General features: G+C 44.8%; 2 protein-coding genes across 2 annotated transcripts in view; both read right to left on the reverse strand.

Annotated features, from left to right (window-relative positions):
* TEDC2 (tubulin epsilon and delta complex 2) overlaps positions 1-27527 on the reverse strand; it is a gene marked incomplete at its 5' end in the record, with an annotated part of 139666 nt that extends 112139 nt beyond the window's left edge. The window contains 3 exons of the mRNA XM_082261682.1: positions 17486-17541; positions 26645-26760; positions 27225-27527. Of these exons, the coding sequence (XP_082117808.1) occupies positions 17486-17541; positions 26645-26760; positions 27225-27527 (475 nt within the window). The remainder of the gene's footprint in view (positions 1-17485; positions 17542-26644; positions 26761-27224) is intronic.
* Positions 1-27713, reverse strand: part of ABCA3 (ATP binding cassette subfamily A member 3) — an 899850-nt gene that overhangs the window by 660450 nt on the left and 211687 nt on the right. The window lies entirely within an intron of this gene.

Below are 27713 nucleotides of genomic sequence, written 5' to 3' on the forward strand. Positions count from 1 at the left end.
GTCCCAGAAGATTGCCCAGCCACTAAGGAAGCACAGCGCGCCTTGCGCATGCGCAGTTCAGACCCGGCTGTGAAGCTGCAAGCTGTCACAGCAGGGTGCCCACACTTGTGATGCCGGCGCCGTGGGGAGGAGGAGAGAACCGTGGCTCCCGCATTGCTGGATCGTGGGACAGGCGAGTTTGTGTTTATTAAAAGTCAGCAGCTACACTTTTAATAAACACAAAACGGCTTGAACTACACTTTGTCTCAGCCACACATATTGTGGTGACTGGCTTTTCGGCACTGGATAAGACTAGGGCACACAAAAAACAATTGTTTATGTGCCCCGTTTGCACGGCAATGCAGCCCAGAGGTGCCATGCAGGGAGCCATGGCAAAATGGCTCAGTGCACAAGTAGCCATTAGCACAGTGCACAAGTAGGCATTGCACGTTACCCCAGTGCATTGAAGTGTCATCAAATAAAGTTACAAAAGAAAAGAAAAACAGTGCGATGCGTTGAAATGTGCATCATACCACCCCCCCTTTTATCGCAGCTCCTTGCAGACAAAACTTGACAGCAATGTGAACAAGCCCTTACATTTTTTTTATAGACCACTGACCATTTACACCCCAGGAACAAATCTTTACAAAACATTAAAGTTGAACTTTAAAATTCAAAACTTCAAATATTGTCTAAATACAAAAGCCATGTGTATTCTTTCTTGAATCTTGATGCACTTTGTGTATTACTTCTAGATCTGTGCAGTAATCTAATGTGAAACTAGCTCTGTGCAGGAGCTTCCTATAATAAAGACTGGTCACTGCTGCTCTCTCCCCTTGTGCAGGGTGACTGGTCAAGTCTCCACCCCTTTCTGTAGTTTCTACAGGCAGCCTGTGGAGGGTGGGGTTTGCTAGGCACCTCCCACAGCTCTGCTCTCTGCACAAGTTATGTACAGCACCAGTGATGAGGTTACTGCTAATTCACAAGCCAATACCTGGATTTGCATTGGCATTTGGTGCAAATAAAGTTAATTTATATCCTTTGTGATTATGAAATGTATTTCAACTAACGTTTTTGTTGCTGGAGTTCAGATTTAATTGGGGGTAATAGAACACTGCCACCTAATGGTCAAACAGCATAACTACTATGCAATGTGTGTAGAAAAAAAAAATATTACTTAATTGCAAAAATAAGTCATTTTACAGTATGTCTTCAAAATATAATTAAAGGTTTCAAGGGGCCAACCTTACTGGTGTTTAAAAAAAAAAATGAAAAAAGAAAGCCAGCTGAGAGAAAATGAATTAAAAATGAATTACACCGAGGCATAAAATGAGAATATTTTGATGAAAGCTTCTCATTCTCTAGACAATTGGGCCTATAAATAGAATGCAGACGATAGCGTATTCTGCTCACAATCCAAGCGCAGAAGGAGAGAAAGGAGATCATCGCTGTGCGAGGAATTAGCATATATTAGCTGGCGCTCCACTAAACACATATCATAGTGCTTGTCTGGGAGATGGGTTTCATTGTGACGGTGCCCAATGTGCTCTCTGCAATATTATAAAGTTCGAGTGAAATGAAATGGATTTCAATAGCCTTTTGGAAGCGAGATTACTACCCCGCTGCTCCGCTTTCCCAACAGTCAAATATGAGACTTATTACAGTAATAAAACAAGAATTAACCCTTCTGCTTCCCTGGCAGCATTTGTTTTTGATGGTAGTGTACATTTAATGAGAATAAATGCCATATGGAAAATACAAGAAGGACAGGTCTATGAATTTGGTCAAACATGGGAGCCACCATTCCACTTGTTGTAAAGGTAGTCAATGTGGATCACCTCCACCTCAAAGGGCAGGAAATACAGGGGTACGATGTACAGTAAACCCCCCGCTCCATCGCGGTTCCGTTTTTGTGGTCCCGGTATATTGCGTTTTTTTTTTGTAATGTTATTTTACTATATAAATCATTAAAAATTTAATATTTTTGTGTTTTCCATAGCTCTTGCTATGTCTCTCAGTATATTTTATGTGTTTAAATTAGTTTCTATTGTTTTAAAAGTGTGTTTAAAGACCTTAAAATGCTTTTACACGTACAGTGACAGTAAAAAAAACATGCCTACAATGCATTTTAATAGGGTTTTTCTATTTCGCGGATTTTCACTTTTTGCGGCTGGGTCCGGAACGTAACCCCCGCAATGGAGGGGGGTTTACTGTAATGTGTATAAGAGACCAACGCTGGGTATACACATCAAAATGTAGACAGTTCAACAGAGACCAGCCAAAATTTAGTACATGTGTACCCATCTGTTCAACAGAAGTCAGTCATTAGACCAGCTTCTGTGGAACGGTCCTGCTGGAATACCAGAAGGTGGGGAAGTACCTGCTGTCAAAATACAATAGCGCTGCAAAAGGAGCAAAAAAACAAAGTGGTGATTGAGGGCTGGCTTCTGGATCTATGACACTTTATGGTTTACATTTGGTTTGTGAGTACAGTCTGTATCTTTTACCTTTTAATAAAGTGCTGTGGAGAATGCACTAGGCATTTGAGCCCTTCGTTTTTGTACAGTTAAAGATTCCCCGATCTTATGAGGGCTGCAACCCTTTAGCCATTCAGTCCGGGTGGCAAAGTGGTCATTACATTTGGATACTTTATGTTCAGCTTCTCTGGGATTTCCTAGCACCAAGGTGTCCAGTTCTCACTTTTCCAAGTCAAGTGTCAATGAACCCTCAATGACCTCCGAAGCCTCTCAAACTGATGTTAAATGCAAGCAAATGACACTGGAAGCAAGCTGCATTTGCCCATTGCTACAAGCCCAAAACCCATTGACTCATGATCCAATAGAGAAGTATTTTTCCAGATGAAAATAGTGGCCTTCCACAAAAAAAAAGGTTCCACCAACTGATATTTGGGAAGACACCCAAAAGAAATCTGCCAGCTTGAACGCTCAGAACCATAGAAGCTTCTTGGATAAGCAGGGATACCACTTCCAACATTACGGAACAAGTCCAGTTGAATTTGGCCATCTACTACTAGACCTTGACACTCGCATTTTGTCTCCACACAGACCTTAGTGAGTAGTACTTGATCATCCTCTATGCTGTGTCTAGGACCTCATCACCCATGATGGTGGTAGGGTTTTGGTGTTGAAGCTGGATAATGGAGGTGCGGGTCCCCTAAAAAAATGAAGCGAAGGTGCCAAACAATGCATGTCCTCCCTCAAACCATAGGTACTTTGTGTGTACTTTCGTTTTTGGAGAGCACAGGTAATATCAAAATATAATCTGGTTCTGCCTTGCTATAAGTAGTCACAATTAGGCTTAAGCAAGAAACTAAACATTTAGTCTGAAATTATACATTTTGTGGAGTGTCCAAAAAGGATTTATATTTTCCCCCTGCTGAAATCAGGTGAGCAGCACCTGAGACCTGGAAGTTGCTGACCTGTCTAAAGTTAAAGGCTATTGAACATTGATTGTAAAAATAAAATGTCAACATGTATGGGCAGTTTGAATCCCAGAGCCTAGATCTATTCCCAGTGCCGGTTCACATTCGTGCGATCACGGAGATCGCATGTAATTCGGAGCGCACTGCTCCTAAATTACATGCGATCTCTGTGCGGTGCAAGTTTCAGCCATACACTTTGTATGGCTGAATTTGCACCGCAATCGCACTAAACACACACATGACCCTTTTTTTTTTATCCACAGCAGAATCGGATCGCATGGTGGTTCACACTACTGCGATCCGATTATCTGCGAACTTGCAGATCGCACTGCGATATGCGATCTCAACTGGGGGTGTCATTACCTTTTAATTGACACCCCCTGTGTATCGCATATGGCAGTGTGAACTGCCAGGGGTGTGGATGCGATAACACGCTGCATATTCGCAGCGTTCCCGCATTGCAGAAGTGTGAACCGGGACTCAGGGTAACTTAAGCTACACAAGAGAGAAATTATAAATTTGTTATAGGTAAGCCTGTGTATATATATATATATATATATATATATATATATATATATATATATATATAGCAAATTATGGATGATATTACCAACACTTGCACTTGCATAAGCCTATTTGGGACTGGTTGTCTTTAGAGCTGAATTCCAGGCAGATATAAAGGACACAAATGAGTGCTTGTTTGTAATTATTAAAAGTGTAAGTTTCCCTTTCCAGAAAAAAATTAAAAGGTGAACTTACCCCCTACACTCTTCCTACCGACCAAGTCCCTACTGTACTTACTTCCATGGGGGATGTGCTGTCAGCACCCACGCGGCCGGTGCAGTGGTCCACTAATTTCAAATTCCCTGTTCTTCTTTCCATGGGGCTTCCAGGACAAATCTGAGCGACTCCGATTGGTCAGTGCGCGCATGTGGCCGCAATGACTATTTGCAATTGCTCTGGTCCTGTTCCGGAAGCCCTACAGAAAGGAGGGGAAGAAGAAAGGGGATTGCAAATCCCCAGACCGCTGAGCTGACTGTGTGTGGCACTGATAGCTCATTGCCCATAGAGATAAATACAGCGAGACCAAAGGGGTGGGGGTTACAGGTTTGACTCGGTAACAGCCTTTTGCTGTCCCTGTACAGCAGAGCTCCAGAACTTCTCCCATCCTCTGGAATGCTCTACCCCAGTCTGTCCAGCTATCTCCTACTCTGGGCACCTTTAGGCAATCCCTGAACACTCATCTTTTAAGGGAAGCCTATCACACCTACAACAACTGAACTTTTAACTTTTCCATCAGCTCATCCCCCACAGTATTTACCCCTTTGTACCACTTGCCCCACCCTATTAGATTGTAAGCTCTTATGAGCAGGACCCGCCTAACCTTTTAATTTTTTTGTATTGTAACTGTACCATTTTCCTTTAGATTTTAAAGTGCTGCGCAAACTGTAGGCGCTATATAAATCCTGTATAATCCAAGAAAGAGGAGCTGATTCACTGTGCTGCTTCTCCTTTCATGGTCCAGTCACAGGTTGAAGGTGGGTCCATGACATCCTTATCTCCAGGAAACTGGACATCACTTTGGAAGACATCTAGTGGAGGAAAAGTACTGCAGGGAAACCTCCAGAATGAAGGTGAGTATAGCAACAAAACTGCTTTGGGTTTTAATTGGCTGGGGATTTTTTTGGGTGGGTTTCTGCATTTTTTTAAAACTCTTTATTAAAGGAGATAAAGCTTTTGGTATAATGAACAAAGCACTCAACATGAGCGCCAAAATAAATAAAGAAATATATATATTATATATATATATATATATATATATATATATAAATAAATAACGGTACAACATATTACAATGAATTTCACAACAGCCAGTATGCAGCAGTCCATCACATTAGAGGGTCAGCAAGCATGTCAAGTAACAAAAGGATTCAACATTACGATTATCAGGGAGTGTCAAAGCCAGCAGCCCAAAAAAACCCATCAGGTTCAAAACACTCCGCAGTAAGGTAACCAGTACTCTCAACGATATTCTCATGCATGTGATATAGTGAAGGCAGAAGAGCCAAGGGAGGATTGGGCTGAATCCATTTAAGAGCAACTGCCTTACGGGCCATTAATAATGTCTCCATTAGCATAACTCTAGTATGCCTCGGCCACAGCTCCTCATCCAGCACCCCGAACAAACAAATCAGTGGGGTGCATGGGACTGGGACAGATAGGATCACAGACAATACATCAGTCATCCGTTGCCAATATCCGGCAATAACCGGGCACAGCCACATGACATGGGCGAAGTCCGCCCGCGGGCAAGCGATGCATTGCGTGCAGCCTGACTGAAGTCAAATAGGATTGATGAAACATGTATAAATGAATCAATTTATTGTTGACTGCTGGAGATACTGAGAGATGAGAGGAGCATGCCTCCTCCCAGTTCTCATCAGACAAATCGGGGATAATTTGCTGCCATTTAGTGGGGAATGCAGTGGGGTCCTGTTAATTGCAAAAGATATTAAATGTAAATGAATTGTGGAGATAAACCCCCTGGGACCGCAGAACTCATATCAGCGGATAATTTGAAAGGCCAAAGTCATTAGTCCCAAACTGGGAGTGGAGTACATGACGAAGTTGGAGGTATCTATAGAAGGCAGTTTGGGAAGATCACATTTACCCTGTAACGCTTGAAAAGAAATAAGGACATTCCCCTCATATACATCCCCCAAGGCAATAACTTCTTTACTCTCCCAGAACCGAGAATCCAGAAACAACTGAAGACTGTGGAACATTGGGTTATGCCAAAGAGGCAAAGCTGAGTCAATGTCCCCAAAGTCCAAAATCTTCTTGGCTTCCCGCCACACCGTTCTGGCCATGGTAAACATCGGAATGAGTTGCCCACCCAGACTCCTGGCCGGAGCCTCCAAAGCCACCAGCAAGTTCTTTAGCCTAATGCCCCGTACACACGTGCAGATTATCTGCAGACTTTTGACTGCAGATTTACCTTTTCTATGTAGTGCAAGGGCCTGCCGGATTGCATACAAATTGAAAGTGTTTAGGTTTGACCTCATATTATATGGTTTTGGTAAGTCTGCAGATAATCTGCACGTGTGTATGGGGCATAAGCAACTGTGCAAGGTGTGACTCAACCACAGATGGGGTGGTCGGAACCGGGGTTTCTTTAAAGTCAGATCTGAACAAGGAAGCCTGCGGCAACCCATATCGAAAACAGCTGAAGGATATTTGCACAGTATCCAACAAAAATTGATTTTGGGAAGAGTGGATTATAGAATGTACTGAAAACGACACTCTCTAACGCAGCCTAGCGTGAACAAGGTCAATATGGAAATATTGACTTTTCATACCAGCTGCATGCTGTTAAGGACATCAAAAAAATCGTCCTTTGTGAACGTAACCTAAAAGAGGCTACAGACAAAATATTCTGGATTTAAGAAGGGGGATTCACATTGCTGCAGTCACATAATAATTGGCCGTCTTTCATGCCACCTGCTTGTCAGATCTCTGCCAGCAGATAAAAATATTCAATTTTCAAGTGACATCAGAGTGTAATCAGCATGGTGTGAAGAGTTTTTCTACGTACAAAGAACAGGAATCTCAGCAAGACACTCCAACTGATGTAGCCAGGCATGAAATTACCAAATAGAAAAGGTGGCGGAAAGTGATTTCCTCATCACATAAATATAGTCCGTACATGAAAGCCTCTGTATTTCTAAGCCAAATGAGGTACCTAAAAAGAACAGATGGAGGTTATGCTTTAATTAAATCTAGCTTCTAGTCAATAACTTTCCCTTATGTATGGTAATATGGTGGCTTCGTAAGATAATAGATTGATTAGTATTGTACACACTGCTAAATGCAAAGAATATATAGGATAAGGTGCAATTGCTGGAAATAAAGATCTAAGGATTTACCAAGGGGTTTTCAGATTTTTAGAAATGTTTATATGTAATCACTGAAATCCAATTTCCAAAATAGATGTGATCTTCGTGCCAAAAGAAAAGTCTGCAAGGCTCCTAAGGCCCATGTCACACTGGCGATCCTATCATTGGTGTCAAGTCAATAGCAACAGGGTCGCTGAAGAGAGCCCTAACCTGCTTCTATGGCATCCCAACTTGCTAAAACGTTGCAGAGCGATCGAGCAAAACCATGCTGGGAGAAGTGTTGTAGGAGCTGATGAGTGTTCTCTCCGCTCTATTAGCGATTCTGTCACTGGCTTGTTGCCACTGCTGATAGAGCCATTATATTCTAGCAGTCCTAACATTAAAGTGTTACTAGAACCAGGACCCTGCATTCACTATATCTGATCTCCCACAGTACACAGAGCATGGAAATACAATAGTTTAGTAAATATAAGCTGTTAAATACCTTTTCTCATCAGCAGTATATAACATGACTTCTATCAGTGTCTGCTTAAAGCTTGTAGGAGTTTTCATTCTCCCCTGACTGTACTACGATGCTGTAGGACCCCTAACCCTCTGTCTGGACAGTGCTGATTGGCCCTGTGCTGATCACATGCACTCTCCCAAGAAAAAAAAATCTAGCAATACACACCAAACTGAGCATGTGCAGAGTGCCCCCAAGGCTTTGTCTTAGCAGGAAATGGATTGGGGGCTGTGGAAGAAGGGAAGGATCAGAGAAGAAAGGCTAAAACAGCCTTTTTACGCAGTGCAGAGGATTAACCCCTTAGGTCCAGAAGGGTTTAATGAAAAGTAAATAAGGGGTTAAAAAGGAACACCTTTTGTTAAAACTTTTTATGAATTGTAGGCCCCTTTTACATAGGGCAGATTCCGCTCACAGATCCCCTGCTGATCTGGGCAGATGACCCATTTGTGTCTTCTCTGTATATATATATATATATATATATATATATATATATATATACACACATATACACATACATATACACATACATATACATACATATATACATATACACACATATATATACACACACATGTACATGTGTGTTTTTTTTTTTTTTTAAATCTGACCCAGAAGTAGGTGGGTGTAAAATGGAAAAAAGTTAGTTTACATCCATCCAATGGAATGCATTGACCTTACGATTAGGTTCGGCTACAAAACGGTCAGGCAGAGCGGATCGGTTTGCCCGTGTGAAAGGGGCTGTAAGGTTGCTTTAACTGACATATATGCACATCAAAGTCCACCCCTTTGATCTGCAAATGAAGAATGTTAAATGAATAATATTACATTGTAAACTCTGTTCAGAAGCATGATTCAGAGAAATAAACACTGTTTATGGGCTCATTTAAACTTGCAATTGGAAAGCGGCAAAATAGATAAACTGTAGTTTTACCAACCCCTCCACTTTAAAATAACACAGCAGCTGGATGAGGTTGTATACAGTACATGCCATGACCACAATTTTACCTCCTATCATGTTCCATGGGCAGGACAGCCACTGAACAAGTGAAAGGGACTGTGCTCAAACGACGAGGAAAAACACTAGGTTTGTGGCATAGTAATCCCATTTAAAAAACCCTGTTTGACTTTTGAGAAGAAAAAAAAAAAAAACACACAGGCATTTAGCGGGCCCCAGTACTGTCTCCTTGAATGCCCATCAGCCACTTCTGAAGCAACACAATGTAAATGAGCCCTAAGCGCTCAGTTTTTTGACAAAAGGGGCTGCTGTAATATTTAGCAAGTCCAGGCTATCCTTTTGACAGATAGGAATTGCCGACAATAGAAGCATGGGGACCAGATGCACCATTTGCATTGGATGAACCTTTTTTGGGCATACAACACATTTAAAGTGTTTGTTACCTAAAACAAAAAAAAAATAGATCCTGTTTCTTTAAAGCATGTTACACAGCACAGTGCTTGTGCTGTGCAATTTAGCCCCCTGTATCACCTGAAATACCTGGCTGACATTCCTGGTTCTGCCCTCCTCCCTGTAAACTGACCACGGTTGATCATGGCTGCTGACCAGTGCCACTGTGGTCAGTTTACGTGCCTCCGTCATCTGCTCTCTCCTCTGTACTCTCCCACCTCCCTGCCTGTCAGCTCCCTGATCCTCCTCTCCTGCCGTAAAAATAACTGTATGCTTTCTATAGTTCCCTCTGTTCGAGAACATGATGCTCCCCAGTGTATGGGATTTATAAAAATACGCTGCCTAATACCTTATTTCAGAGCGCTCATGTGACTGCCCCCTGGTCTCCTCCTCTCCTCGTCCAGCTGATGTCAGAGGGGGATACTCAGCGCCTCCCCCTGTAGCTGTTAGATCTGATGAAGAGACCAGCGGGCAGTCATGTGAGCGGAAACTATAAACACTTTAAAAAAGGTACCCAAGCAATTAAAGAGACACTGCAATTTTTTTGTATCTGTGTATGCATGCGGTCAGTGTAAAGTGGTTGTAAACATGAAACATGAACAAAGCATTTTCCTTTAGTGTGTACTTGTCTCGATGCAGAGCACAAAGTCACTGCTGCCTCACTCCTCTGCTATCTGCATGAGTCACTCCGTCAACCCCGGTGTAAGATAATCAGAGGATGGGTGTCAGTGTGATGAGTGAAAGAGGATACTAGGAGTGTATCCTGAAGATAATCTACCCAAACAAGTCAATTATACAGAGACCTACCCCGAATTCATCTATTGGCAAGGTGAATCTGCAGCCTGGCTGCATCTTCAGACAGGAATCCTCATCCATTGTGAATAGTTTAAATTGGAGTATCCCACTCTTCCCTTCTCCCATACCCATTTAGAATAAAAACACCAAAAACAACTACATACCCCTGGACTGATCATTGACTGAGCCAAGAAGTAAAGTATTAACTTGTGAATGCCAGAGTTGCTAACGGTTACCCAGGGGGACGCGAGAGTGTATTATCCAGCAGTGCTATGAGGAGAAACCTGGTTTCTGTGGTGTCCCGTCAATGAGGAGAAACCTGGTTTCTGTGGTGTCCCGGCCAATGAGGAGAAACCTGGTTTCTGTGGTGTCCCGGCCAATGAGGAGAAACCTGGTTTCTGTGGTGTCCCGGCCAATGAGGAGAAACCTGTTTTCTGTGGTGTCCCGGTCAATGAGGAGAAACCTGCTTTCTGTGGTGTCCCGTCAATGAGGAGAAAATGGATTTTTGTAAGAACTTACCGTAAAATCCTTTTCTCTTAAGCTCATTGACAGACGTAGTCTTCTTGATTCTCAAGAGCTGGGTTATGTTGTCTCCGCAGGAGTAGGACTAGGCAGAATGACAAAACGTTCTGGCTCCACCTTAGGGGCAGTCCCTGAGGGTATATCCTCCCTCTCTCTGCTACAGGGAATCAGTTCTGTTTAAAGCAGTACAGAGAATTTAACCCAACCCAACTCAATGATAGAGGGGCGGGTACTACGTCTGTCAATGAGCTTAAGAGAAAAGGATTTTACGGTAAGTTCTTACAAAAATCCATTTTTCTCTATCGCTCATTGACAGACGTAGTCTTCTTGATTCTCAAGAGCTGGGACATCCAGAAGCAGTGCCACAAATGAGGGGTGGGATTGACAAAATCAAATCCAATCTAGAAGGCCCAACCGGTGCCAAACTAGAAGTTTTAAAGGCTCATTATAAACAAAGAATGAGACTAAAGAAAAATTTTCCAACGGAAAAAACCCTCGAGGTAGACCACTGGTCTCCTCAAATTGCGGCCTGCAAAACCTTGCGGCCAAACGAGGCATCAGACGATGCCATTACATCAACTTTATAATGTTTAGAAAAGGTATGCACCGACGACCAGGTAGCCGCCTTGCACACCTGGACCACTGACGCCTGATGGCGAAAGGCCTATGACGCACTAAGTGCCCGAGTGGAGTGCGCCTTAACAGGGAACGGGGGCTCCCGACCCTTAATAGAAAAAGCCTGCACTACCGTCTGTCTGATCCATCTGGAAATGGTCGCGGCAGATGCAGGCAACCCCTTTTTGGGTCCATCCGGGATCACAAAAAGTGAATCCGTCTTGCGAAACGAGTCTGTCGTTTTCAAGTATACCCTGATTGCCCGGACCACATCCAAGGAGTGTAAAGCAAACTCCCGAGGATGACTGGGCTTAGGACACAGGGAAGGTAATACAATTTCTTCATTCAGATGAAATTCTGAAACCACTTTTGGTAGGAAGGATGGATTCGGACGAAGAACCACCTTATCTCTATGAACCACCAGATATGGTGAACGACAAGATAATGCGGCCAGTTCTGACACCCTGCGTGCAGAAGTAATAGCCACCAAGAAGGCCACCTTCTGGGACAACGTGGGTAGAGGAATCTCCCTAATATCTTCAAAGGGAGGTTTCTGAAGAACCGACAACACTAAATTAAGATCCCAGGGGGGTAACGGCGCGTGCACTGGCGGAGCCAGATGTCGCACCCCCTGGATGAAATTCCGCACCAAGGAATGAGTAGCCAAAGGCTTCTGAAAGAAGATGGCTAATGCTGAGACCTGACCCTTGATAGTACTCAAGGCCAGTTTCTGCTCAACCCCTTGTTGCAGAAAAGCCAATATTCGACTAATCGAATAAGACCGAGGACGGAACCCCAAAGGTTCACACCATGCAATGTAGGACTTCCATGTGCGATGATAAATCTTTCTGGAAGTCGCTTTCCTTGCTTCAACTAGAGTAGGAATAACTGAAGCTGACAAACCTTTGTCCTTCAGCACCTGGGTCTCAATAGCCAGGCCGTTAAAGCCAGCGATCGTAAAGCAGGATGGAAGATCGGTCCCTGAGACAGTAGATCCTCCCTGAGAGGAAGTCTCCATGGGACGTCCGCCACCAGTCTGACCATGTCGGCGTACCAAGCTCGACGAGGCCAGTCCGGAGCTACCAGGATTACTGTGATTCCTTCCTCCTCTATCCTGCGTAGAAGTCTTGGCAGTAACGCGAGAGGAGGGAAGGCATATATTAGCTGGTATTGCCCCCACGGGGCGATCAGTGCGTCTGCGGTTTCTGCTAGAGGATCGCGGGAGCGAGCCACGAATCTCTGAACTTTCCTGTTGAATCGTGATGCCAACAGATCCACATCCGGGGTGCCCCACCGTAGGCACAACTGGTGGAAAACGTCTGGATGGAGGGACCATTCCCCCTGATCCAGGGTCTGACGGCTGAGATAATCTGCCTGCCAATTCTCCACCCCCGGAATGAACACCGCAGAGATTGCTGGAACAAATCGTTCCGCCCAGCGAAGAATGCAAGCCACTTCTTTGGCCGCTCGGACACTCTTGGTGCCCCCCTGGTGATTGACATAAGCCACGGCCGTGGCATTGTCCGACTGGATCCGAACCGGGCTGCCCTGGAGCTGCTCGGTCCAGTGAATCAGACAAAGTCTGATCGCTCTCAGTTCCAATACATTTATCGGTAACCTGGATTCTTCCGGGGACCAAAGTCCCTGGGCAGATAACTGACCAAGAATTCCTCCCCATCCGGATAGACTGGCATCCGTGGTCACTATCATCCAATATATTGGCAGAAATGACTTTCCCTGGCTGAGCATTGGAGACCGAAGCCACCAAACCAGAGACTCTCTGGTCTGTTTGCTCAATCGTATCGGATTGTCCAGGGATTCCGGATTCCGATTCCATCTGAGAAGAATCTCTTGCTGAAGAATTCGGGTATGGGACTGGGCAAATGGGACTGCTTCGAATGAAGCCACCATCAACCCCAGAACCCTCATGCAAGTCCGAAGGGAAGACCAGCTGTTGGACAGTAACAACTGGACTGCTGATTGAATCTTTCGGAGTTTCCCTACCGGAAGAAAAACTCTTGTCCTGACTGTGTCTAGAATTAGACCCAGATATTCGAGCCTCTGGGTGGGAACCAGAAATGACTTTTGCTGGTTCACCAGCCACCCGAATTCCTGTAAAGAAATCATAGTAATTTCTATGTTTTGTAGCAAGGTCTGAGGAGACTCTGCATGAAGCAGAAGATCGTCTAGGTAACCTAGAATCGATATACCTCTTTGGCGCAGAAGTGCCAACATTGGGGCCAACACCTTTGTGAAGACCCGCGGAGCCGTGGCGAGACCGAAAGGTAACGCCACAAACTGATAGTGGTTCTCCTCTACGGAAAAGCGTAGAAAACGCTGATGTCCTGCGAAAATGGGAATGTGAAGATAGGCGTCCTTGATGTCTATGGACGCTAGGACATCCCCTGGATGCAGGAAGGCTGCTACCGTGCGAATGGACTCCATTCTGAATCTTCTTATGTTGACGAAAGAATTGAGTGCTCTTAAGTCCAGAATTGGACGCACTTTGCCCTCTTTCCTGGGTATTGTAAACAGGTTTGAATAAAACCCTTGAAACCGTTCTGTCCAAGGAACGTGGACTACCACTCCTTGTTGTAGTAAATCTGTGACTGCTCTCCGCACATCTTCTAAACGATCTGCGGATAGTCGGATATTGGAAGGGAAGAATCGCGCCGGTGGGAGAGATCGAAACTCGATCTTGTACCCTGACCTTATGACTTCGCAAACCCATTTGTCCGGGATTCTGGAAAGCCATGGATCCGGGAACCGGCGAAGACGTCCCCCCACCCCAGTTATGGGTGGGGGCGCACCTTCAGGCTTTGGATGGTTTATCTTCAGGTCTGGAGGGGGCGGGCTTTTGCTTGCCCGACCAACGACCCCTGACGCCTCCTGCAGGAGCTTTGGAGGACTTAGTTTTTTCACCCGCTGGACGAAAAAACCTCTTGTGAGCAGAAAAAGAAGGCCCTCGTCTTTGACGAGTTCCTCTACCTTTAAAATTTTGCGGTAAAAAGGTGCTTTTTCCACCGGTGAGATCCTTAATGATCTCATCTAAGTTGGCTCCAAATAGACGCTCTCCTGAAAAGGGGATATTAGCCAATGCTTTTTTGGAACCTTGGTCGGCTAACCAACCTTTTAGCCACAGTGTACGCCTGAGAACCACTGCTGAGACTGATGCTCGCGCCATTAATGGAGTGGCGTCTAACGCCGCATCACATACAAACTGTAACCCCTGTATCATTTGTTCCAACAAATCTGATACCGCCTGAGGGACTTCTTCTAAGTCCCGGCGTAACCACTTGGTCCATTCAGTTACAGCCTGCGAAACCAGACCAATAGCAATTATTGGTCTGAAAGCTGATCCAATCAAGGAAAACATGGTGCGAGACATAGCTTCTATCTTGCGATCCACTGGATCTTTAAAAGACGGAGCGTCTTCTAAAGGAATAACCGTGGCTTTATTCAATCTAGCAATAGGGGAATCCACCACAGGTGGTTCTGTCCATTTCTTAATAAGGGTTTCCTCAAACGGATAACGCCTGTCAATGCGTTTAGAAATATTAAAAGTGCGTTTTGGCAGACGCCATTCTTCTTCGATTGGATTGCCAAAACATTTGGGCAATGGAAAAACCTTCGCCACTTTGATGCGTTTTTTAGTCCCAAAAGGGATCTCAGTTTCAACTATTTTTGATGGAATACCCTGTAACCTTAAAGTCTCTTGAACAGATATAATGAGTGCGTTTACCAACGCTTCCTCTAGGGCTATGGTGCATGCCGAAACATCCTCCTCACTGTCTGAAGAGACAGGACCGGAGACACCAATACCAGATGAAGTACCTGCAACTGCAGAAATAGGCTCAGAGTCTGAATCCGAGGTTTCAGATAATAAGGGGTTAGGCGGGGGTCGCTTTCTTGCGCCCTGTCCCTGACAAGCCACTTCCACCCGGGACACAAAAGTTTCCATAATAGCTGACAAAGATTCAATTGTCAATGGGGTGCTGGAGGATCCCGCAGACCCCTCGAGGGGATCCGGAGGAGATACATGAGTGGCAGAGTCCATGTTAATACAGGACACCTTTGCCAGCAAACAAAAAAACTTTTTCTTTTTTTTTTTTTTTTGTGTGTCTCCCCCTAGCGCAATAGCGCCCCTCAGAGTACCTGCTTCTCGATCCCAGAGAGAGAGAGAGGGACCCCCAAGGCTCACCAACCGATGCAGTGCAGTTTCCAACAAACTGCAGTCAGCGTCTGTCTTACACAGACTGGAAGGAGCTGTTTGCTTTTTCCCGGGCAGAAGGCGTCGCTCCGCCCCTTGTGTACGCCTTCCGGCATTCCCAGCCCTCCACGAGGTAGCTGGGCTCACAAAACATGGCCGCCCCCATAGAAGAGACATAAGACTCCAAAAACATGGCGGCCGGCGTGACCTGAGGACATACATGCATTCGGTCTACGGCAAAATGGCGGCGGACCGCCGATATCGTCTTCCCAGCACATCCACCTGCACTCTGCTAAGAGGTGACATATGGATCTACAGAGATACACTGCACATAAGGTAGGATTATACCTCCTATGTCTGCTGTAATGTTACAGTCTGCTGGGTAGAGTGTTAGCTCTTGAACCAAGTCCACTTCCCACAAACACATGCTGTATTACAAGGGGGACTTGTAAGTATCAGATCTATACTGACCATATATGGAGGGGCCCATAATATATACTGCCTCATAATGAGGAAAAAAGGGAACGTTTACTCACCATACCGAACCGACAGGCACCCTCTCTTCACAATACCCTCTCCACCGGGGTGGGGGTTTGTGGACGCCTCGACTCTCTGGTACCTGGCGTCCAAGCGAGACTTTTAACTCGCAAAGTCAGTCCCTTTACTGGGACTCCGTCGCGGCCGACCCAGCGCACTGGTCTGCACGCGCTCGTAGGCAGAAACCGGGGTGACCACTGGATCTCAACATCCAGCCCGTCGCCCGGCCCCGCATACTTACTTGAATATGTCGCGGCCGACCAAGCGCAATGCCATGGTCTGCGCGCGCTCGTAGGCCGGCTGGGGTGACCACAAGTGTCGCCCAGTCCGGCATTTTTGCTTGAAGATCTCACAGGAAAAAAACACTGGAGAAAAACTACCTAAAAAATGTCTTTTTCTTAAAGAAAAAAAGTCTTGCCAGGACCAAAAGATCCCAGCAAGGAACTTAGGTCCTTACTCCTGACTAGACAGAAAAAAACTGATTCCCTGTAGCAGAGAGAGGGAGGATATACCCTCAGGGACTGCCCCTAAGGTGGAGCCAGAACGTTTTGTCATTCTGCCTAGTCCTACTCCTGCGGAGACAACATAACCCAGCTCTTGAGAATCAAGAAGACTACGTCTGTCAATGAGCGATAGAGAAAACCTGGTTTCTGTGGTGTCCCGGTCAATGAGGAGAAACCTGCTTTCTGTGGTGTCCCGGTCAATGAGGAGAAACCTGGTTTCTGTGGTGTCCCGGTCAATGAGGAGAAACCTGGTTTCTGTGGTGTCCCGGTCAATGAGGAGAAACCTGGTTTCTGTGGTGTCCCGTCAATGAGGAGAAACCTGGTTTCTGTGGTGTCCCGTCAATGAGGAGAAACCTGGTTTCTGTGGTGTCCCGGTCAATGAGGAGAAACCTGGTTTCTGTGGTGTCCCGGTCAATGAGGAGAAACCTGGTTTCTGTGGTGTCCCGGTCAATGAGGAGAAACCTGGTTTCTGTGGTGTCCCGTCAATGAGGAGAAACCTGGTTTCTGTGGTGTCCCGTCAATGAGGAGAAACCTGGTTTCTGTGGTGTCCCGTCAATGAGGAGAAACCTGGTTTCTGTGGTGTCCCGGTCAATGAGGAGAAACCTGCTTTCTGTGGTGTCCCGTCAATGAGGAGAAACCTGCTTTCTGTGGTGTCCCGTCAATGAGGAGAAACCTGGTTTCTGTGGTGTCCTGGTCAATGAGGAGAAACCTGGTTTCTGTGGTGTCCTGGTCAATGAGGAGAAACCTGGTTTCTGTGGTGTCCCGTCAATGAGAAACCTGGTTTCTGTGGTGTCCCGTCAATGAGAAACCTGGTTTCTGTGGCACAGGGTGTAAAAATATCTATCTATATCAGGCAGTGTTGGATATCAGCTGCTCCTGTAGCTCTTTCTGAAAGCAAATATTTCCCTCACCATGGGCCTTAAAAGGTCACCAATAAATCTCTTTCTTTCAGGGTGCTGCTGTTTTTACTCGTTTTATTGCAGTGTCAGGGTCATCTTTAAAGAGGATGCGTATTGACAGAGAAACACAGAAGCATGTTCACAGTAGAGAAGACTAAAAAGATTATTTTTGCTGCTCACCTTGCGGTTCACATGGCGATTCATCCTGATTGAAAGCCTCACAGCTGTCAGTTTTCCTGCGGACATACCAGGCAGTGTAAGATTCTTTACAAAAACAGAGTGCTATGTGCCTTACTGCAAAATCTACAGATTTATATCTACAAGTCAGTGATCCATGCTGCACATAAAAATATAACCAGTATATGCAAACAAAACTAAATAGAATGACAATGTCATCGTCACTTTAGAGTCAATTCATAAAGCAGTTTCTCATTTTGGTTCTATTGCTCATTATCTTACCAAATCTACCTTGTATCTCTTAAATTAACAAATATGCATAACACATTTTATGCTACTGTGCAATATTTTTTTTTTTTTTTTTTTTTTTTTTATCAGCCCTTATGAGAAAAAATAATTTCACAAAGATTTGCTAAACAGGTGATCACCCCTAAAAATAACACCAGCCTCAGGATGGTGATATATGGAATCCTTAACTAGCAAGTAGCCTAAGTAAAGCAATATTGTCTGCACTGGGAGATGATCATCTCATGCCTAGGAGTACCTACGGAATAATAAATGACAATTGTCTGATCTGGCTGGTTGATGCTCTATATTTTAGCTTTTATGTTATTCAGCCTTTATGAAAAAAAAAAAAAAAAAAACAATTTCACCAGGATTTGCCAAACAGGTTATCACCCCTTAAAAGAATGACCAGCCTCAGGGTGGTGATAAATGGAGCTTCAACCAGCCAGATCAGAAAACTCATTTATTATCCATAGGTACGAGATGATCATCTCCCAATGCAGAAAATATCACCTTATGCTACTGTGCATTGTTGGGGTATTTTACAACTGATAGTGCTATTATAGCCATTTATTTGATCAGCCCTTATGAAAAAAAAAATAAAAAATATTATGAGGATAGATAGATATATATATATATATATATATAATAATTTCACAAAGATTTGCCAAACAGGTCATCACCCCTTAAAATAACACCAGCCTCAGGGTGGTGATGTATGGAACTTCAACCGGCCAGATCAGACAACTGTCATTTATTATCCATAGATACCCATAGACATTCGCTGATCATCTTCCAATGTAGAAACTGGTACTAGGATCAAGCAGGGGTTTTCATGTCTATGGGTGCTGTTGGAGAGCTGAACTCCTTAGGCCAACCTCCTTCAAGGTGATGCCTTAAAGAGAAGTCTATGCAGAATATCCAATGAACCGAATCACAATGGTAACAACGTCTGAATGTCTTGATGTGTTTCACACCAAATCGATTAGTCTTCTCTCAGTGCTACGGTATGAAATGCCTCATGGCACTCATACACCATTGTGATCTATGGAGTCTATAAAATGATCAATGACAGTGTAGCAATATTTCCAGGCATTGGGCCAGATGTGGGTCTGCCATGGTCACTGGTAACACCAACAGCACATTTAAGTTGATTGCCCAAGTGTGAGATCTGAGACAATGAACAGTCCGGCATCTTTGGTTTGTTTTGTTTATTTGATATAGGGATGGGAGAAGGGAATGAGTGGGATACTCCTCTGGCTGGACTAGGTACAAATTGGGACACTTGAGAGAAAATCCCTCTCAGCGCTGACTTGACGCCGGCTGGATGCCGACCAACGCTTGCTGGCGCTTGAAATCACTGACTTGCTGTACTGTATTGAAAACTGACTTCTGACACTCTGGTTAGCTCAAAAGTCCTTGACACTGCTCCCTCCAGTCCTTCCTGACTGAGGCAGTCTCTTGTAATGCTGCTGCAACTCTTAACACTGTACATACTGCACTGTACACTCTGCACTGTACACTCTGCACTTCAGGACCTAACCACTGGCACCCCCCTTTTCTCTTCAGGGTCAACACTGCCACCCCCTTTACTTTGCTCCTGCACCAGCTAGCTAGCTCCTGGATCCCTCTGACCTTCTCCGGAGTGGTCCCCTCTCTCTCTAGGCAGACCCCCAGGGGCAGTTTGCAGTACTCACGACTGGGAATGCTTTCCTGAAACTCGGCAGCTCCGCCGGTCCTCGGCACACCGGATCCTCTCTGCAGCTCAGCTCAGCCCTGTACCTCCTCAGGCAAGCCGCATGGGATACCCGATCCTTTCTGTCAGGAGGAGAGACAGCCGCACCCTCCCTCCTGGGACTCTGCTTCCCACCAAAGACCACCTGTCATGTGCTCCCCACAGACTTATACCCCCTCCCAGAATGCTCTGCGGCAGTATCTGCCCTTCCAGGATGGATACAAGCCCTGGTGTGCTATTGGTCAGGTTTCCTCCACTGCCCAATGAGAGCCCTCATTGGGACACAGTGGGGAGACTCCCCAACTCAAAAGGCACACCTGGGAACACATGCCAGCCTAGCTGAAAATCATGGCCATGCTGATAAGCAGACAAGGCCCACTATACTTTACCTAGCACCTACCTTGGAGGGTGCTACAAATGATTGGGTTTTCACCCAAGATTTACACTATTTTTTTTTTTAATAGAGTCTCATATGGAAAATGTGTGAATATGGGGTGAAAAAATCTTGATAAAGAACAAAAAACAAAACACTCTATATTAAATCTCCTGGTTCATCAGATATGCTGCATGCATCTGTCATTGAACAGTTGTGTGTATCCAGCAGGGCCAAGCTGTGGAGTTGGCAGCAATTCGTAAGCTGACGTAAGCCGAGTTATCCCAAGGAGGCAGCAGGTTTTTCCATCGCCTTCAAGGTGATATTATTGGTTATTTAATTCTATTTTTAATTAGAAGTCCTCCTTTCTGTGATATCAGAATATTCATACCCAGGCAGTCCAAGCATTTATACTTCTGTAATAATTTGTAAAAAGAAAAAAAAAAAAAAAAGGTTTTGGCGGTCAGGTTGTTCCCACATCTGACCCCCCCCCCCCCCCCCACTGACGTCTCCAGCCTGCTGGATGCCATTCTAACCATATCTCGATGAATATAAATGTCTTTAGTCTGCTGTCTGACTGTTATAGGATTATTATTACACGTTTCAGATTAGCTTCTAAATATAGCACTGCTAGTATGGACTGGTTCCGGTATCACTAAAAATAAAAATATTACAGTTACTGGTTCATTTACATGCTGCCAAGATCTTCACACTTCTATATTTCATATTCCAAGAAAAAAAAAATTTAGTTATTTTTAGCCTAAGAGATTGACAGTGGGAATGACTGTAAACCGCAAAAAGGCTGTACAACTGCAGAATTAAAAGCCAAATAAAACCTACTGATCGCCGATTTGGGGTTCATACGCACTGGACGCTACCTAGATGCTTTTCTACTGGCAGCAGAAAAAGGCTGGACGCTGGAAAATGTGTGTACCGCGTTTAACCGCCTCAATCGCTTGGGTGTTAATTTTGTACATTAGCCAGAATAAATAATTTATTCTGACCATTGAAATGATGGTCCGGACAGAAGATGTATAGAGAGCCATCTTGGAGACTGTGGTTGCCCACCAACATTTGATTATCTGGCATACCACAGGACGACACCACCAGTTAACGATTAGGGAGGTTTCTGCCCTTTGGATGCCTGGATATTCTAAGGTTTCACGCAAGGGGTGCTCAGTCTGAATCTATTGCTGGATCTTTAGACCCCGTTCACATTGGGGCGACGCTACTTGCCAGGGCGACCTCACAGGTCGCGGTGCGCAGCTCGCACCGCGACCTCGGAGCGGCCGGCACGGACTTCATATCATTGAAATCAATGCAGGTCGCTCCAGGTCGCCCCAAAGAAGCTCCGGACCCTTTTTCTAAGTCGGAGCGACTTGTGTCGCTCCTATTAGAACGGGTCCACAGCTACTCTATGGCAGACGACCTACGGCGACCTGTCAGGCAACCAGGTCGCCTGACAGGTCGCCCCAGTGTGAACGGAGTCTTATACCGACCTGTTGATATTTAGCTTAAGCTGCTACTCCAACCCCTCGGCCCTTCCTCCAAGTGGCAATAAAACCTAATTTATCTATTCCTCCCAGAGATAATCCAAATCTACATCTTCTATACTATGCCTGCCCCTTATAATGAACATGCTTTTTTTAGGGGAGTGCAGTGGATAATCTCTGGCTGTCCAAGTGTCCGGGCTTTCCTTCCTTTTTTGGGGGGCAGCAGGTACCTGTGTCTGCCCCTGAGACTTGTGCTACTCTCTCTTCAGTTGTCCAGACCAGCACCCACCCAACCAGTCCTGAGAAAGTAAAAAAATCTTCACGAAACGTGTTGACTTGCCAGAATGGGGTAATTATGGACATTGTACCTGCTTGTCATAGCTACACTTTTACCAATACATTACTGTTATTTCCCATGCCTATTGCATATTTCCATTTCTGGGTTGGGTATCACTCTGGTACTGATCCTTTCATGTATTTCATGTGTGGAGTGTGTTTTTGGTTTTTAATCATAACATTTAAACATTTTGGAAAAATACAATTTTTACTTATTCAAGTCGCCTCATGTTGTGCCGACAAAGTCTGCCTTTTTCAAACCTATAGGCCTCTATGTATAGAGAATTGGATGTGGCACTGTGAAGGTCTACCAAAATTCCAACCATTGAAATTAATTAATGCTCTAGTGTTAATGCATGTTTACACCCAATTTTTCTACGTCCAGCGTTTTTCTGCCAAAACTCTTCTCCTGAATGCAATTCTTCTGCGTTCAGGAAAACAGCATTTACTGCCTCTAAACGCTGATACTCCTAAACTCTGGTAAAAGCTTGTGGGGGAATGGAAACCAGTTTATGTTGTGTTCAGGGGCTTTGGCAAAAGTTCCAATTAGGGATGCACCGATCCAATTTCGGATGGGATTTTGGCCCCGATACGGGCAAAATAGCTGGATCGGGGGATCGGTAAAATTAAGAGATCCACGGGCCGATCCGGTTTTGCTCTTTACATAGCATGTGAGGGAGCAGAGAACAGGTGTCAAAGAAAAAAAAAAAAAAAAGAGCCTCCTGCAAATGCCTTTCAACTCTCCCAGTTAAGCTACATTCACACCTGAGCGTAGCGTTTTCGCGCGTTTTTTTACCGCGATTTACAGGCGTTTTTAGATTGAATAGAGACCAATGGAAAACGCCTGTAATCTGCCCAAAAAGAAGCTCATGTACTTTTTTGAGCGTTGGGCGTTTTGCTTACAGCGTCAAAACGCTCAGATGTGAACAGGGGCCATTGAAATGAATAGGATTTGTCTTGTTGGGCGTTTTGAGAGCTGATCCTAGAGCAGAAAAACTCCCCAAAAACGCCCCAAAACGCCTACATGTGAATGGAGCCTTAAGTAAACACAATGATTACAATGTATCTTTTCGTTCCATCTGCTGGAGGAGGGAAGTTTAACCTCTTAAAGACTAAACCCATGACATTTTAGATTTTGAATGCAAAATTGTTATAAGGTATCTGCCGATACCGATCCGGAAGTATTTTTTTGTTATAAGCTCACAAAACAGTACTTCCGGATCGGACTCGGGATCAGCGATTTCACAAAGCAAAAGATCGGGATCGGTACCAAAAAAGTCAGATCGGTGCATCCCTAGTTCAAATAACGTCAGTTTAGGAGCAGCAAAGGCTTTGTAGGTACATAATTGCTTGCAAGTTGACTCATAAACGGGTTTGATATCTTTTAGGGACTCCAGTGGTGAGATTTAGACATTACTTTGGTCTTCACCAACGTTCCTAGTAGGTCATCCCATAGTCTGTATAATAAATGGAGTGAGTTGGGCCAGCATTAACTGACACTATAAAACCACCACAGGTGAGTGGAACTGATCTCACCAGGAGAAATATTTCAATGTTGGGGTTCCTAAAAGCTCTAAAACACTTGCCAATCAACTTGGTAGCATACATCCATTTTGAATTTGGGTAGAGACATCCTAAGAAAAGTGCAGTTCCAAGGAAAGTTTTAAACTAGTGATTGGAAAAAAGGAGTTTATTATTGATTTACATACTAGGTATTAGCTCTGCTGAAGTTGGTGGGACATTTCCAACACTCGAGGGCCGAATAGGTAAAGTTCTGCTTTACATTTAACAACTTGATAAAAATTAACATTCAGCAAGGAACATACATTCCACATTAATAAATATGCTACCAAAATTTTTGTGTGCTGCAAATTGCCTCCAGCATTGCTCCTGTTTCTTATAACCATAGGCTGTGTTTTTGCTGAAGCCCAGAGCAGCAGTAAATCTTTAGGCTGTCAACAGGTCAGCCTCTAGTAACTCCGATTTTCAGCACAATGCTAAAAATGGAAAGCAACTGAGCATGTGCAAAGCCGGGTGAGACAGTGTACTACTGGATTTTAAACAGCGTACGCACTTTTTAAGGTTTTAGATAGCTATACCTGCAAAAGGGGTCAGCCTAAAGTGAACTGTCAGGACTTGAGGGCTGGTTCACACTAGTGCGTTGCTAGACATTGCATGCGATTCGCACCACATTTCTGTGCAGCTCACCTGTGATGCCTGTGCAATGGGATTTCAGCCATACAAACTGTATGGCTGAAATCCCATCACATTCGCACCAAAATGGTGCAGGACCCCTTTTTTGGTCCCCACTGAATTGGATCACATGGGTGTTCACACCTATGCAATTTGATCCCTGCACCATTTCACAGTTTCCACTGTGATCTGCAAACCGATCTAATGGTTATTTTAAATTGACATGCTCAGCGGTTTGCAGATCTCAGTGTGAACTACTGTGCGATTCTGGTGTGATGCAAGAACTTGAACTGAATCACAGGGTTTCCCGCATCGCACCAGTGTGAACCGGGACTGAGATTAATTGTTTCAGGACTTTGAGTATCTCCAGGCAAAAAGTAAGTCCCGGTTCACATTGGTGCGCTGCGGGAAACCCTGCAATTCAGTGCAGATTCCCGCATCGCACCTGAATTGCACAGTGGTTCACACTGAGATCTGCGAACCACTGGGGGTGTCAATGTAAAGTTACTGACACCCTTAAATCTGTTCGCAGATCGCAGCGCGAACTGTCAAATGGTGCAGGAATCGGATCGAATAGGTGTGAACACCCATGCAATCAGATTCCAGTGAGGACCTAAAAAAAAAAAAAAAGGGTCCTGCACTATTTATGTGCGAATGGGATGCGATTTCAGCCAGTTTGTATGGCTGAAATGAACCGCATCGCACAGACATCGCATGTGATCTGCACAGCAATGCGGTACGAATCACACGCAACGTCTGGCATTGCACTAGTTTGAACCGGCCCTTACATCCTTTAGCAATCTACTAATTCCCTCCAGCAAACATTGCAACTCTGCTAAATTTAAAAAGACTCTCAATGAACCCTGGTCTGTGTCCTGCCTAAGCATAAGGCAACTGTTTTTTTTCCCCCACTTCTGTCCTGGGGCTGTTTGCGGTTTTAAAGTTTCATTTTTACTGCACTGCAGCTTCAAAGTAAACCAGTGGTATCGGTAATAGTAATCAGGCTGCAGATTGATAAAACAGCCTCCTCCAGATTCATGTATGCATTTCTAGCGTTTTCATAGAGCTCCCCAGAAGACTGAAATCCTAAAGAGCCCTATAAACGGCACTGAAACTACAGCCTACATATGGCCACCATGTAGACCCATCTTTTCCAGCACCTTTGCCTTCCTACTGACCAGTAAGGTCACAACGCTGGCCAACGACAGGCATTAATAGCATGACGGGGTTGGGAAACCGAGGATTCATAAAGGCTGTGGTTGTAATTTTCTTTATAAAAGCAACCAAAAATATTAAGCCACTGAGATGCTATGAGAAGAATTTGTCAGTGCCTCTAAGATTTTCCAATCTTTGGGACATCATTCATTACACCACGCATAGGTACATATTAAACTGGAGGATCCTGCAATTACCTTTCCTAGAGAATATACCCAATCAGCCATAACATTATGATCACCCACCTTATATTGAATAGGTTCCCACTATGCCGCCAAAACAGCCCTGACCCATCGAGGCATGGACTCCACTAGACAAGCAACATACTGCCTCTGCCGGCTTCCCTTCTTCTAGTGCATCCTGGTGCCATCTCTTCCTCAGGTAAGTGATGCACACGCATCCAGCCATCCACATGATGTAAAAAAAAGAGTGATTCATCAGACCGGACCACCTTCTTCCATTGCTCTGTGATTTTGTCCCAATGCACATGTGTCCATTGTTGATGCTTTTGGCTGTGGACACGAGTCAGCATGGACACCCTGCGATGCACGGTGTGCGGACACCTTTCTATCTGAACCGGCATTAACTTTTTCAGCCGTTTGTACTACAGTAGCTCTTCTATTAGATCAGATTACACTGGCCAGCTCCCCATGTGCATCAATAAGCCTTGACCACCCGCCTTGACCACCCTGTTGACGGTTCTTCTTCCTTGGACCACTTTTGGTAGGTCCTGACCACTGCAGACTGGAACATCCCACAAGAGCTGCAGTTTTGGAGTTGTTCCAACCCAGTCATCTAGCCATTACAATTTGGCCCTTGCCAAAGTTTCTCAAATCCTTATTGCTTGCCCATTTTCCCTGCATACAACACATCCACTTCAGGGACAACATGTTCACTTGCTGCCTAATGTAGCTAACTCGCTTTCAGGTTCCACTATCACAAGATAATCAATGTCCTTCACTTTACCTGTCAGTGGTCATAACGTAATGGCTGATTGGTGTAAGGTGGAGGAGACCTTCAGTACAGAAAAGCTCCAGATATGACATTATTGTAACTAGGGATGCACCGATCCGACTTTTTTTGACCCGATACCGATATCAGGCGTTGTGAAAATCGCCGATACCGGAACCGATCTGGAGCTACACACAAAGCAAGCGGCTGCAGTACAGAGCAAAGCCGCTGCTTCATGTGTACGGCTCCTCCATTCACAGGCGGAGTGCATCTGATATCACTCCACCTGTGAGCTGGGACTATACAGGAAGTAGCGGCTCCCATCCCATACTTCTACTGCACCGAGTAAGGGATGGCTGAGCCGTTACCAAGCAAAAACCGGATCGGCCAGTGGATCGGTCAATGTTACCGATCCATCTAAAATGGCCATATCGGCGCCGATATCCGATCCGAATATCGGATTGGTGCATCCCTAATTGTAACTTCTGCACACATTTCTATAGATATGCATTGGATGATTCAGGATGATTAACCCCCAAAGCTGTGCATAGCCTACAAGTCATTCATGGTTTTATTCATACCAGTCTCCCAGGAGTTTGCTGTACCGCCTCAGCTGTTCTTCAAGCTGCCTCTCTTCTTCCTTGCAGCTATGAAGGGCTTGATTCAAAACGGACAGTAGCCTGTTATCAGCAGAGGAAGAAAGGGTATAAGACACACATGTGATTTACTACAGAAGGCATTTCTGTGATGCAGTTATAGAATAGGAGAGCCTAAAAGGTCAATTGGCAATCTAAAGTTGGCCAAAGATGGATTCGAATCTCAGCCGGTTCAACAGGGACCAGCCGAGATTCAAACCATGTATGGCCAGGATGACTGTACCCAACTTCAATCAAATCAATTAGCTTTGGTGCAACCAGCATGTCAGATTCTTCATGCGATTATTGCCAGCCGCTATAGCTACTAGCATAATCACCGTTTTATTGGCCCCTCTCCACCACCAGGAGAACACAATAGCTCCGTGGAGGGATTCCCCCATCAGCCCTGACTATGTTGACGGGGAAATTGATTTTCTTTTCTGCAATCCGTGGTTGCAGGATAGAAAATTGTTCCATCTAAGGCCGACTCGAGGAGATACTAATATTCATTCTTTTGTTACCTTACTTGTGGTACAGTCATGCACATTATTAAAAGTGGGCTGTCACATTTGCTCATTACATATGCAGATTGTGCTTCCGGCTTAGCAATGCTACACAGTGGTTGCTTCAAGTTGTGTTTGCTAAAAGCTTGCCTAAAGCTACAGCCATCATTCCCATTAAGATCTGTATTCAGAATTTCAAGACTAGAAGTGGAGGGCGATTGAACGTGTTTTTGTATGCATTTCTTTATGTTCAGGTCTAGAAAGGTAACATGCTGCTTTGTTTTAGTCAAGAAGCCTTGAGAAAGAGTTGTAGACTCTTGAAACATGTCGGTTGTAACTAGGAAAACGAGTGATGTTGCATAGCTAGTCCAACTTCCCTGTGCATGGAAGATACGTTAGGTCCCTTTCACACTTGTGCAACTTGGGACTACAAAGTCGCGTGACAAGTTGTACTCCAAGATTTCCAATGAGTACCGTTCATATCTGTGCGACTTCAAGCTGCAACAATTTAA

This window comes from Pelophylax lessonae, assembly GCF_965119305.1.
Source record: "Pelophylax lessonae genome assembly, chromosome: 6".
Taxonomy (NCBI): domain Eukaryota; kingdom Metazoa; phylum Chordata; class Amphibia; order Anura; family Ranidae; genus Pelophylax; species Pelophylax lessonae.